Below are 14,764 nucleotides of genomic sequence, written 5' to 3' on the forward strand. Positions count from 1 at the left end.
AATGGATTAGAAATAAGGAAGTTCCTTTCCCTGGTAGTGCATGGTGATGCCCTCTTCTTTTTTTTTTTTTTTTTTTTGCAGTACGCAGGCCTCTCACTGCTGTGGCCTCTCCCGTTGCGGAGCACAGGCTCCGGACGCGCAGGCTCAGCGGCCATGGCTCATGGGCCCAGCCGCTCCACGGCATGTGGGATCTTCCCGGACCGGGGCACGAACCCGTGTCCCCTGCATTGGCAGGCGGACTCTCAACCACTGTGCCACCAGGGAAGCCCTGCCCTCTTCTTCAGGTAGCACTTTCCCCCACAGAAATAGTTACTTAATGATTATTAAGAACTCCATTTCAGGAACTTTGAAAACAAGGACCCCGACCACTATATAAAATATTACTTCTATTTGGAAAATGGGTTTCAAGTTCCAAACAACCAATCAACCTACAGAAACTTTTTTTGGAGAGGGGCATACAGCCATTTGTGGGATTATTATCAAAAAAAATTATGGGCACTTTTTGACAACTCAAGGTAATCTCTGCCTTAAAATGTACCAAGAAAAATTTAGACATACTTCTCTCTCAGACTTCTCTTGAAACAGATTATTAGGAAATTCTTTACCAAAACAAAGGGAATTCATGGAGTTCAAAAAGTCCAGGAAATTAGGGCTTCCCTGGTGGCACAGTGGTTGAGAGTCCGCCTGCCAATGCAGGGGACACGGGTTCGTGCCCTGGTCTGGGAAGATCCCACATGCCGCGGAGCGGCTGTGCCCGTGAGCTGTGGCCGCTGGGCCTGCGCATCCAGAGCCTGTGCTCTGCAGCAGGAAAGGCCACAGCAGTGAGAGGCCCGTGTACCACAAAAAAAAAAAAAGTTTTTGGAAATTAGAAAACACATTAAAATTTTTTAAACAATTGGAAAAACTTGAAAAATACATGCAATTTACAGCATAAACGGTAATGTCTTTAGTACATAAAGAGCATTTACAATTCCATAAGAAAAAATAAACATCAATAGGTAAGATGGGCAAAGGATGTGAACAGATAATTCACAGAAGAAAAAAATTTTAATTGCACAGAAAAATATTTAACCTCATTAGTAATCAAAAAGATAAAAGTTAAAAAACAAAATGCCATTAAATTGCAGAGATTTCTTATATGCAATAATGCCCACTATTGGTGAGAATATGGTGCTTCGAAAGCTCTCACATATTGCTAATGGGAGAACAAATCAGTATAATCAAAAGCACAGTTTGACAATAGATACCCAGATCCTTCCAATGTTTATTCTTCGACCTAGTAATTCTTTCTGGGAACCTATTCTAAGGAAATTACTGTGTCTTAGCTCGGGCTGCCATGACAAAGTACCACAGACTGGGCGGCTTAAACAGCAGAAATGTATTTACTCACAGTTCTGCAGGCTGATAAGTCCAAAATCAAGGTGCCAACAGGGTTGGTGTCTGGTGAAGGCTCTCTTCTTGGGTTTCAAATGGCTGCCTTCTTGCTATGTCTTCACATGGCCTTTCCTTAGTGCATGCATGTAGAAAGAGAGAGAGGTCTCTCTCTTTCTCTTCTTATAAGGTCATCAATCCTATCGGATTCGAACTCCACCTTTATGACTTCATTTAACCTTAATTACCTCTGTTAGCCCTATCTCCTAAAAAAAAATCACATTGGGAAGGTTAGGAATTCAACATGTGAATTTGCAGGGGGCATAATTCAGTCCACATTAAGCTGTAAACAAAAGTTTATATGCAGATGTTAATCATCATATTTATAGTGAATAATGAGAAATGTCCAACAATAAATAAATGATTAAATAAATTATAATAATTATATTATAATGTTTCCATTAAAATGAATTATGGATTAAAAATTTTTTCTTCTTTATATTTTTAATTTTCGAAACTGAATATTACTTTCTTACTGAGATATAATTCACATACCATAAAATTCATATAGTATTACTTATATATTTTAAAAAATAAGAAAATTTTCTAAATTGCCCCATTTTAGGGAAACTAGTATAAGACAAAAAGGCAAGTAGCATCTAGAATCAGTGTCTTGCAAAGATATTTAAGTTACATTTATTACTACATTAAAGTGATAAAGCCTTGACTTTTTCTAAACCATTTAAATACTATAGTTTATTCTTCTGCATATTTTTCTTTGAGTAACTTTTCTCATTTGCGCTCACAAGATTTTATTGGGTTGGCCAAAAAGTTCATTTGGGTTATGGAAAAACTCGAAAGAAGTTTTTGGCCAATCCAATAGTTTATGGAGATGGCTGAGTGTTGGCATGGGGAAGCTAATGTCACTGACAGAAGATTTTTTTTATTATTTACAGTTTCCAAGAGAAGGGAGCATGTCATGCCATGCAAAGCCACAGAGGGAGCACCAGGTTTGGGTCTGGAGGCAGAAGCAGGAGTAAGTGGAAAGCCTAGGCCAGAGCCGTTTTGGGGATTTCCTCAGGAAAGGCAAGGTAGGGCAGAGTAAACAGTTTAGGATTGGCTAGCTTGAATAATCTCAGCAGGCCTTGGGGTACAGGGGCAGTCCCTAGTTATCTGGTATCTATCTGGCCCTGGGTTGATTTAGTGCAGGGGAAATATTGGTTTGGTGAGTGAGATTTAAATAAGGAGGTGGTTTAGAGTATGTGCTCTGGATCACGGAGGACATATAAACAACTTTGGCCATTAGTTTGGCCGTGTGACTAATGGATGCCAAATAGACAAATACAGAATCTAAGAAAACAGAACATAATTGAGACAGGATTGACAAATACTTATCTGTATGATAATCATTTCAAGGATTCCAGAAATCCTTCATACAGAACCTTGAAATTGTATATAGTGCATAGTCATCACCTTCCATGGAGCCAGGGTATAAGAGAGGAGGAGAAAGTTACCTTGACTCTGGGACTCAGAGAAAAACAAGGGGAATTAGAGGAGAGACATGAAAAAATATAAAAGCAGGCTATAGAAGACTTAGGACCCTGGTACTATTAAATTGCTTCTTTTGCTTATTCCACTACAATAGAATCATACTTTCTCAGTTGTAATTTTATGTAGACTTCTAAGCCAAACTGCCTGAATACAAATTTCCCTAGCTCCACTAATTTTGAGACCTTGTACAAGTTACTTACCTTTTCTATACCTTAGTGTCTTCATCTATAAAAGTAGGAATAAGGATTGCTGAGATTACCTGAGTTAATATATGGATAGCTTTGGACAGCACCTGGCCCATAGGAAATGCTTTGTAAGTTTGAAACCTCATTATTATTTGTAGAACCAGATTTCACTGAATAGAACAAGCTGGTTTTTCTTGGCCCTACCCGAAGGTGTCAGTGGAAGTTTTTCACACGCATCATGAGTACCACTGACTGAAAGAAGTTGCAACATGCCTTTGATTATAAGATGTAACCTAACTTCAGAGGGGTTAAAATATTTTAAAGTGTACATCTTAGAATCGATAAAATAAGTTTTTATGCTTTCATTTAAGTTAATGTATGTGTGACATCCACCAAAAGACAACTGAAACTGGCAAAATAATTTGATTCAAATAATGAATAATGTAACTTACTTCTATAAATTCCATTTTGTTCAGTCTTGGTTCCATTGAGTCAGCAATATCCAATTGTTGGCAGCATGCTTTTAATTATGGAACAAAGGTTATTTGATAGTTTGGTTGTGATACATTCATATTTTATATTCATATCATAGTACTCCAAAAGAACATAAAATTCTTAATGTCCATCAATATTTATAATAGAGTAAATGATATATAGTTGGGTAACATTCCAATTACTACAAAATTATTATTTTTCCTGACTTCTATTTAACTAAGCAACTCAAACACTAAAGAACATGCCTACATTTTTAATGACCATGTCAAGATAAAGCAGAAATAAATAGGCTCATCAATAGTATAAAAGACTGCAAAAATATCTGTGTTGGTTTATGCTAGCATTTATGCTATAAGGTCCTAAAACACAACACTTCCACAAACTTTCCTTTTAAATACTTAATTTTGTCTTTAATATTTTAAAAATTAAATAAATATGAATATATTCTTTTGGTAAAAGATTCAAATAATACAAAAATATAAACAGCAAAACTTGAAATAAAGACTTTTTTAAACCTCTATTTGATATGACAATTACATGATCCTTATTGACCTTACTAGGACACATAAATTGTATGAAAGCTCATGATAAAAGAATTAATACACTGGATTCCTCTCCTACTTCTAAGAATAACTCTTCCTGCCTATTATGGGCTGGTACATAAAAAGTTTATTTTTATTTTTTTGTGGTACACGGGCCTCTCACTGTTGTGGCCTCTCCCATTGCGGAGCATAGGCTCCAGACGCGCAAGCTCAGCAGCCATGGCTCACGGGCCCAGCCACTCCGCGGCATGTGGGATCTTCCCGGACTGGGACACGAACCCGTGTCCCCTGCATCAGCAGGCAGACTCTCAACCACTGCGCCACCAGAGAAGCCCGAGGATTCTACATGTATATAAAAATCCATTCATTTTGCTCTTATTTCAAAATGCCAGATACAAAGAGTATGACTGATTGGATATAATTTTACTTTTCTTATGTCTAAATATTCATTATAAATAGGTACAAATGTCTGACTATTCCATATGTCTTTTAGCGAAGTTGTAACTAAGCATTTATATATTGAAATACAGCACAATTTAATTTTCTTATGTCTTTACTTGTATCTCTCCTTCAGATCACAGTTATGACATTATATCTTTCTTTTAAAATTCTGTGTATGTAAGCAATATTTTCTAGGAATTTGATAGGATAATAAAGGGTTATTAAAAATAGTTGTAATAAAATGGGGCACTCGACTGAAAGAATTAAAAATCACTGATTGCATCTCTGCTTTTCTACATTCTCCAACTGAAAAGAGCAAAAGAGCTTGACTACATGACTCTTCATCTTTATTCAGCATCCCTCCACCCTCAAAAAAAAGGACAGAGAAAAATATAAACACTGCAGTAACAGGCAGGCTTACCAAGCTGGAAATCTGGATTTTGAAAAAATTCATGAAGGACATTCTGAATCTGCAAATCAAAGAAAAGAGACCATATACTACTTTTCAATTAGCATATATTAAGTATTTTAGACTAAAAGCCATCTGTAGTCTTTTAATTTAAGTCCTAGGTAATTCTTCTAACCCAGGGACAGAAATAGTAATAATTAACATTTAGTTTATAGCAGATTTCAAAGTATATAAAATGCTTTTGTATATATTTCCTCACTGATTTTCAACCTTTTTGTGTGAGAACTAGGATGCTGAGCAGATCCCATTTGCCCCCTCTAAGGAAATTTCTAACAACACTCAGACATTGGGCATGACGGAGCTAAGGCAAATTTGGCAACCAGTTTGGCAATCCAAAGAATCCTCTATAATTCTTCAGTCTTCAATGACTAAAAACAAAATTTCTGAGCTCTTCTTGGTCCATTTTTTATTTTTTTATTTTTATTTATTATTTTTATTTTTATAATTTATTTTTGGCTGCATTGGGTCTTCGTTGTGGCGCGCAGGCTTCTCATTGCGGTGGCTTCTCTTGTTGTGGAGCACGGGCTCTAGGTGCAAGAGCTTCAGTAGTTGTGGCACGTGGGCTCAGCAGTTGTGGCTCACAGGCTCTAGAGTGCAGGCTCAGTAGCTGTGGCGCACGGGCTTAGTTGCTCCACAGCATGTGGGATCTTCCTGAACCAGGGCTCAAACCCACGTCCCATGCATTGGCACGCGGATCCTTAACCACTGTGCCACCAGGGAAGTTCCTTGGTCCATTTTTTAAAAATAAGACTTTATTTTTCAGGGAAGTTTTAGGTTCACAGAAAAATTGACCAGAAAGTACAGAGAGTTTCCATAGACTTCCTGCCCCCGACCACCACATACATAGCTTTCCTCCACTACCAACATCCCCCATCACAATGGTATATTTGTTACCATCAATGAACCTACACTGGAAACTCATAACCCAAAGTCCATAGTTTACATTAGTGTTATACATTCTATGGGTTTTGAAAATTATATGATGACATGTATCCATTATTATGGTATTGTACAGAATTGCTTCACCACCCTAAAACTCCTCTGTGCTCTGCCTATTCATCCTTATTTCCCCTCCTCACTCCTGGAAACCAATGATCTTTTTACCGCCTCCATAATTTTACCTTTTCTGGAAAGTCATAGAGTTAGAATCATACAGTATATAGCCTTTTCAGATTGGCTTCTTTCACTTAGTAATATTCATTTAAGGTTCTTCCATGTCTTTTCATGGCTTGATAGCTCATTTCTTTTTAGCACAGAATAATATTTCACTATCTGGATGTACCACATTTATTTATTATTCACCCACTGAAGGACATCTTGGTTGCTTCCAAGTTTTGTCAATTATGCTGTAAACATCCATGTGTAGGCTTTTGTGTGGACATAAATTTTCAACTCCTTTGGGTAAATACAAAGGACCATCTACCATGGCTTGATTGTATGGTAAGAGTGTGTTTAGTTTTATAAGAGACTGCCAAACTGTATTCCAAAGTGACCACACCTTTTTTTATTTTACCAACAATGAATGAGAGTTTCTGTTGGTGCACATCTTTGCTAGCATTTGGTGTTGTCAATGTTCTGGATTTTGGCCATTCTGATAGGTGTGTAGTGGTATCTCACTGCTGTTCTAATTTGCATTTCCCTGATGACATATGTGGAACACATTTTCATATGCTTATTTGTCACCTGTATATCTTTGGTGAAGTGTCTGTTCAGATCTTTTGCCCGTTCTAAAATCTGTTATTTGTTTTCCTATTGTTGATTTTAAGAGTTATTTGTATATTACTGTTCTTTATCAGGTATGTCTTTTGCAAATATTTTCTTCCAGTCTGTGGCTTGTCTTCCTTGGTCTATTTTTAGCAACTGGAAATATGCTTGGTATTGTATCTAACCAATAATTATTCTCACATCTATATACACCTAAGAGAACATATATAACTCTTAGAGTACAGTTATTTTTCAGAGCTAAAGACATGGTCTCTTAGGGAATTCCTTGGCGGTCTGGTGGTTAGGACTCTGTGCTCTCACTGCCGAGGGCCTGGGTTTGATCCCTGGTCAGGGGACTAAAATCCCACAAGCCGTGTGGCACGGTCTCCCCCCCAAAAAAGGATATGGTCTTTTAGTCCACAGAAGTAATTAGTCACACACATACAAAAAACAAACGAAAGCTATGTCTGTCTGTAAGGAAGAGTTTGTGAAATTCAGCCAGAGTCAATATTTTGGAAATCTACCTAGAATTTTCTTTTTAATGTTCAAGAGAAAATTGAAGAAATTGACTTTCATGGGCTAGACTTACATCAGCAGGACCAAAAATTTAGAGGGAGGTTTCTAGCACTCTGCTCAGTATCTAGCAATCACCCTCTTATCACCCATTCCACCTACCCTTCACAGATACCCTCTTCCTTACCACTATCATAGGAATCATTCCTTTGGGGTCTAGAATCCACTCATTGAACTGTTCCTGCAGAGCCTGTTTCCATGTGTTGGCCACCTTGGCTTTGACTTTGTTCATGCATTCTATTTGTTCTCGTTTCTGTTTAATATTCTCCTTCATCTTGGATACTCTGAAGGATGTAGAAACAGAAGAAATGTCAAGTTGAGACCACTGGATTTGACTCAGATTGTTCAAATGGCAGAATACAGGAGTTCAGAGCCTCATTTAAACTTTGGATCTGTCGTTTTCCATGAAATTTTCCTTCATTCAAGCCTGTAGGGATCCCTCCTTCCCCCAGCACATACTGAATTTGGCATTAATGATAAGCTGCCTTCTACTATTATTTGACTTTTTATAGAGGTAGGCCTTATTTTACTCAACTAAATACTGTACTTAAGAAGCACTAAGAATAGCTCTAGAACCTGCCACATATAAAAGCAAGGTTGAACGCACTAAAGCCTCAAGGTGGTGGGCCTCTTTTTTCCCTGGACACGTAAATCATCTTGGAAGGACTCTAATTCCAAGTCTAGGGTGGGAGCCTGGAAACTGCATTTATGAAAAGCATCTCAGGTAATTCTGATGCCTTGGACCAAACTTCTGATTTCTGTCTAGGAAAATTTATTGCCAATTTCTTTTATCCGGCCGGAGTCAAATACTTTTGACAGCCTCTGAGCATAATAGCTAACTTGTACTCAGACAGAGTTGCATCACCCAGGTTGAAAATGGGGGAAGAATGTGATTTTAGTCATTCCTATGTTTATCATCCCTACTAGGACTTCAAAACCCCAAAACTGGTTTTGATTGAAACACCAAAATGGTTCAGAATAATAAAAATAGCTGCTGGTTTCAAATACAATTTTCAAGTAATGTTTGAGTCAGGTCTTCATCTTTCAAAGAAGAGAGACTAGGGCAATCTGACAGATTTGGAAATGCAAAAGAATTCTCAGTAAGAACTGGTAAACTGGAGAACTCCAATAATCCAAAAGAAACAACTAAAATCTAAATCATTACTTTATGCCCATATAAGGCCTTCAAAATTCTCTAAGAAAAGAAGCCTTCAAAAATAAACTTTGAAGTTTGAAAATAAAAATAGGCAAGTTGTTAAATAGTGCAGAAGGGCTTGTTTCTGAACTGCTGGAAGATTAATTAGCATTTTAAAGGATGTGCTAAGTTCCTCTAATGCGACTACTAACTAGCCAAACCGCCATCACTTATCTCAGAACCCCCAGTCTATTCTTGGCTGGCTCTTCTTCTGCTCTTCCCCTACTCTTTCTCCCCCTGCTGCTTTATCTTTCTCCCTCTCTCCCTCTCTCTCTATCCTCCTCTCCCCTTTCCCCTGTCTCTGTACAGCACTCTCCTCAACTTCTGTCTTTTCTGCATGATTTTCTGTTCTGTGTCTGCGTCCTTCTTCTAGCTTTTTCTCATTATTCACTCATTCACACTCACTCACTAAGTCAGTTACTTATTTACTCATTACACAAACATTTATCAAGCACCTACTATAGATTCTGCCATTATAAAGCTTAGGGTCCACTGCAGAACAGATAAGTAAGTGATATTGTGTAATAAGTACTCGGTGTCTCCAGATTCTCATGTGTATTAATCAACATAGATTAACAAAATTGAGTTTCTGTCCTATTTCCATCTGCCTGAAAAGCCTTCCTCCCTCTCTTTGTTTGACTCGATCCTCCACGTCCTTTAGGTCTCAGTTCAGACATCATTTCCTCCCTCTTATTAATGCCCACATTTAGAAACAAAACTTAGTTTTGTGCTTCAGGGCTACTGCACATGAGACTCCAAATATAATCCAGATGGATTTTTAATTTACTAGGTAACTCATTCAGGGACTGAATAAAATTTCTCTTTAGTGGTCTGCATTATCTCAAGAGGATATCTAAATTAATCAACAGAATTCCATAGCATCCAAAACTCATAACTTTGGGTAGTGTAGGGTAGCCATAATCTGTAAGCAGATTCTAAGTATAAATTCACATTTAAGGAGACCTGAAAGAAAAAAACCTGCAGTGTGGTAAAATGTAAAAATTATCACAGATTCTTCCCATTCCTGTATGCATGTCTGTCTGTATGCAGTGTAACTTTGCAGCTTTTCCCATTATGAGCTGGAGTCTATTTCTGCATCTCTTGTGTCTGTCTGTGGCCATGTGACTTGCTTTAGCCGATGGGTCATTAGCAAACATGATGGAAGCAGAAAGTTGAAAAGTGCTATAAATTATATCACAATAAAACTGGAAGAAAAAGTGCTTAAACATTGGGGTTTGCTCTCTTGTATTGAACTTAAGAGCACTTCTACCACCACCTTGGAAATAAGCCTTGGCTAGCCTGCTGGATGATGATCCAGTTACCTCCATTGCTTTTACCAACAGTCAGCCAACTAATAGACAAATGACTAAGACTATCATTGCCATTTTACCGCAATGTATGAGTGAGTCCAACTGATACCATGTGGATCAGAGATGAGCCATGAGCCCAGTCCAAAATCATGAGCAAATAAATGATTGTTTATTTAAGCCACTGAGTTTTGAGGTATTTTGTTATGCAGCAAAAGCTAACTAACGAAACAGTTTTGCCATCTTAACAACTGTTTTGAGCTTTTTTAAAGAAAAGCACAGTATAAATCTAACTGATTAAAGAAATAAAAATGCTTCCTTACCCTAATTGTGACAATCCAAATCCTATCCATCCATTCAAGCTGTGTATGGAAAATCTTCCACTCAGAGTATTTGCCTAGATTATATCAAAACTGAATGTTGTATTTCATAAAAACTGGTTCTAACCAGCTTAAGTGCATAATTGATCATGAACTTTGAGTGACCCCAGTACACCAGACCATTACTAGACCTAAGGGAGGACTCTTTCTCAACTGCTAAACAATAGAACTTGTTTTAATCAATCATGTACAAACCTATGGACTCACTCTGTCCTATATACAGTGTGATCGTCTTCAGTTGTTATAACCACTATAAAGCTCCCTTCCTAACACTTAAAAACTCCAGAATTTTCCCCTTCAGCACACTAGTCAGTGAATTCTTCACTGGTGTAGATTCCTTTGCCTGGCAAGTTAATAAACTCAGCTTTTATTTGTTTGTTTGTTTTTAAGCTCTGATGGTCTTAGTTTCACAGAGCTAAATTGGACTTCTTGCCATTCTTGGAGCATGTCCACATTATTCCTGTGATGAGTATTCCTATAAAAATACATATATGATATGTGTCTACTTAGTTATTGTACTTAACCCATTTTCTTCTGTTTATTCAATATACAGCTTATTATGAAATGAAGTTCCTGACATAAGGTTCAATGACTTAAGAAAAATCTAAGTTACTGGTTAATCAATGATATTTGAACAGCTAAATAATTAGGCCTATTTGGAATTTTATAAAATGATGAAGAACATTTATTATAGCCTCCCACTTAAGTACAGATGACTAATCATAGAGATTTCAAAATTAAACACTCAATTACTCCAAATTAAGACATATCTCAAAATAATCTTATGTATCAAAAAAAACCAAGAAAACTTTCATCATTCTAAGCCAGATTAGAATATGTCAGTTAATTCATTTAACAAATATTTATTGAGCATTACTTACACAACACAGTGTTAGATGCTGGGGATTCAATGGTGAATATGACAGATGTAGTTCCTGCTCACATTACAGCAGGAGAAACAACCATTACAATTTTGATAAGTGCGATGAAGAAGAAACACAGGATGCAATGAGAGAGCCTATAAGGGAAGACCACAACCCAAATTCATGACGAAGTGGTATTTGAGCTGAACTCTGAAGCACTGGGAGGATAAGATAAAGAGGAAGGGAAAGAAGTAACAACATGTGAAAAGATCCTGAAGTGGAAAGAAGCACAGTATGTTTGAAGAACTGAAAGAAATCCTATATGCCTGGGGTATAGAGTGTGAGAATGAGAGAGGTGGGAGCCCGGGCTAGAAAGAAAGTCAGAGACCAGGTCATACAAGAAAGTTTGTATAGGCCTAGTTAAGGATTTTGGTTTTTATCCTAAGAATAAAGGGATACCATTGAAAGGTTTCACACTGGAGAAAAATATGAAAACGTTAAACTTTAAAAAAATCACTTCAGTTACAGGTAAATGATAGAGTGGAAGAGGGCAAAATGGATGTAAACATAACAATTAGGAGACTATTGCAATATTGCAGGTGACAGATGATGGTAGCTTAGACTAGGGTGACAGCAGTGGGGAGGGTCAGAAATGAATAGATTTGAAAGAAGGAGGTAAAATCAGCAGGACTTAATGATTGACTGGAAGTGATCAATGAGGAAGTAGAAAGTGTCAAGGTTGATCCCTCTGGTTTTGGCTTAAAAATCTGGATGGATGATCAATTAAGACAATGACTTGTTGAAACTGAGATGCTCGTGAAACATCCAAGTGCACATACTGAATAGATAGTTACATGTGTTGTAATAAGGGCACTCAGGGATGGATTATGGAGTGATAGGAGAACTATGCCTTAAGGAACCTTAATATTTGAAGATCAGGTAGCAAAGAATGAACCAGCAAAGGATACTGAGAAGGATTAAACAGAGGTAGAGGGAAAACTAGTAAAGAATGATATCATGGAAGGAAGGGAAACAGCATTTCAAGGAGGAAATGGCCAACACAATTGAACACTGCTAAGAGGTCAAGTAAGATGAGGACTGCAAACTTTCCACTGGGCCTAGAAGCAGAGAGAATGTTGTCATATTGGTAAGTGACAGTTATTGAAGAGAGCCTGGAAAAAAGACCAGATGGAACAGGTTGATAAAAGTGTAGGAAGTAGGGAGAGTGCTATTTGGACAACTATTTTGATAAATTTATCTATGTTTTAGTCATATTTCCTCAACTAGAGTGTATAAGCTCCTCATGACAAGAACCAAATTTTGTATTTCTTTTTTGTATAAGGTATGGCTCAACATTAAGCACTGAATAATTATGCCATAAATACTGATTGACTGTGAAGACTCCTCAATAAATTTAAGTTATTAATTCATTCATCTAACAAATATTTATTGAGGCCCAACTCATGCCAAATACTTCGCTCAGTGTTGGAAATATAGATATGATAGAAGATGGCATGCAATATAGTGTGCAATGTGATAGAAAATAGTGTGCAATAGTGTACTTCTCTGCAACAGTGTAAAATTCTAACACTAATAATCTTTCTCTACACTTCCTTTTTAATGTTTAACTTATAAAAAAATATATCATACAGTAAAATTAACCTTTTTTGGTGCATAGTTGTATAAATTTCAACACATATAAATATGTGTAACCATCACCATAATCAAGCTATCAAAAGTTTGTAATTTTACTTTTTTTTTTTTTTCCGGTATGCGGGCCTCTCACTGTTGCGACCTCTCCCGTTGCGGAGCACAGGCTCCGGACGCGTAGGCTCAGCAGCCATGGCTCACGGGCCCAGCCGCTCCGCGACATGTGGGATCTTCCCGGACCAGGGCACAAACCCGTGTCCCCTGCATCGGCAGGTGGACTCTCAACCACTGCGCCACCAGGGAAGCCCTGTAATCTTACTTTAAGTGCAAATATTTTTCATTATCAATTCACAATAAGGCAGTAGTGACATAGAATATGCATTCTCAAGAATTGGAGGGATCAAGAATCAGAGGGAAAAGATGCTAAAAGAAAAGAAAATATGAAGAAAAACAAAATGACACAAACCTACCCTCCTTATCAGTTTTGCAAATTTACATGTAAGAATTATAGTCCACTTCAATTCTATACCTGTCTTTCAGGAAACCTGAGGGAAAGCAATGAAAGTATATTGCATATGTAAAATTACAAATGGCAGTGATATTTTATTTTTTAGATAAGTGGCTACCACTATATAAATTGTTCTGAATCAGTAAGAAGTGTCTTCTCTATCTATCGTACTTAGACACCAAACAAAGATGAATCCATTTTTGTCCAGGGAAGTAGGCAGATGAAAAATTTTCAGATCAGGTTGAGTCAAACAGACATTTTAACATTATCACCAGAAGATAAAGTCTTGACAAATCAAACAAAAATATTATGTGTCCTTTTTCTTGAGCATAAGTAAGGAAAACTCATTCCTAAAATGAACGGACTTCTCCAAAGCTCTCTAATGGATTGAGAACAACACAAACAGTGATATAGTTCAGAGAATTTAAAAGCAGGACTGTTTTTGCTAAGATTGCTGGGTATCCAAGCTTTAAGTCAATAGACATTGTGCTGCTGTAAAGCATCCCTAGGATTTCTGAATATTCTATAAATGCCTGAAACTGTCTTGTGTTGACATATGGATCTTGGATTTTTGCCAGAGGAAGATGAAACCCTAATTCTGATAATCTCAGCAAAGAAAGCATCTTTAAATACTTTAACTCTTTCATGATATTCCTAACAACTTTAAGACAACATTGACTGATACAGAATAAGATGAGCAAATGGAAAGACAAGCATTCTCATATAGAAACACTTGTCATTATTAAAGATGTTGATTTTCCCTAAGATAATGAATAAATTTAATCTTATTTCAATAAAAATTCCTATAACGTTTCTTTTGGTGTTCTCTCTCCCCCACTCTTCTTTTTCTCAGGTAGATGAACGAATCCTAAAGTTCATATTGAAAAGTAAACACACAAGAATAGACAGTAGTGATTAGAAAAGAACAAATATAGACTATTCAGTAACTGTTATTGGGCTCACTATGTAGCCATTTGGAAAAGAAAAAGTTGGATACATATTTTAAATCTTACACTAGGATAAATTCTAAATGGATCAATATTTTAAATTAAAATTAAAATAATTCCAGAAGAAAACATGGGACAATTCTTTTAACATCTTGAAATGAAATGTAACAATGACTCAAAGCCCAGAAACCATAAAATAAAAGTAAATAAATTTGACCACATAGAAATAAAAAATCCTATACATGACACAAGATAAATGACAGGTGAAAAACAGGAAAATATTTGTAACTCATTCACATGCTTTGGATAAAAGGAAGAAAATTAAGAATGTATATTTGCATTTGCTTATGTATGCACTAAGAAACTCTGGAAGGATCCATTGAAAACTAAGAACAGTAGCTATTTATAGCAGAGGTGGAGCACTGCGTGGATGGAGGAAAAGAATGGGAGAGAAAGTTTTTAACATATAACACTTTATACGTTTCAGCTTTTGAACCAGGCGAACATATTACCTATCTGAAAAGTTAAATTTTAAAAAGTCCTTCCTCTCATATAGCTTACTTTCCAATGCAAGAAGACAAAT

General features: G+C 36.8%; 1 protein-coding gene across 1 annotated transcript in view; it reads right to left on the reverse strand.

Annotated features, from left to right (window-relative positions):
* EFCAB5 (EF-hand calcium binding domain 5) overlaps positions 1 to 14,764 on the reverse strand; it is a gene marked incomplete at its 3' end in the record, with an annotated part of 114,038 nt that overhangs the window by 62,326 nt on the left and 36,948 nt on the right. The window contains exons 6-8 of the mRNA XM_082678052.1: positions 7,459 to 7,615; positions 5,007 to 5,055; positions 3,560 to 3,627 (exon numbers count right to left, since the gene is read on the reverse strand). Coding sequence (XP_082534178.1) covers positions 3,560 to 3,627; positions 5,007 to 5,055; positions 7,459 to 7,615 — 274 coding nt within the window. The remainder of the gene's footprint in view (positions 1 to 3,559; positions 3,628 to 5,006; positions 5,056 to 7,458; positions 7,616 to 14,764) is intronic.

The sequence above is a fragment of the Grampus griseus genome (assembly GCF_964374135.1).
Source record: "Grampus griseus genome assembly, chromosome: 20".
NCBI lineage: Eukaryota > Metazoa > Chordata > Mammalia > Artiodactyla > Delphinidae > Grampus > Grampus griseus.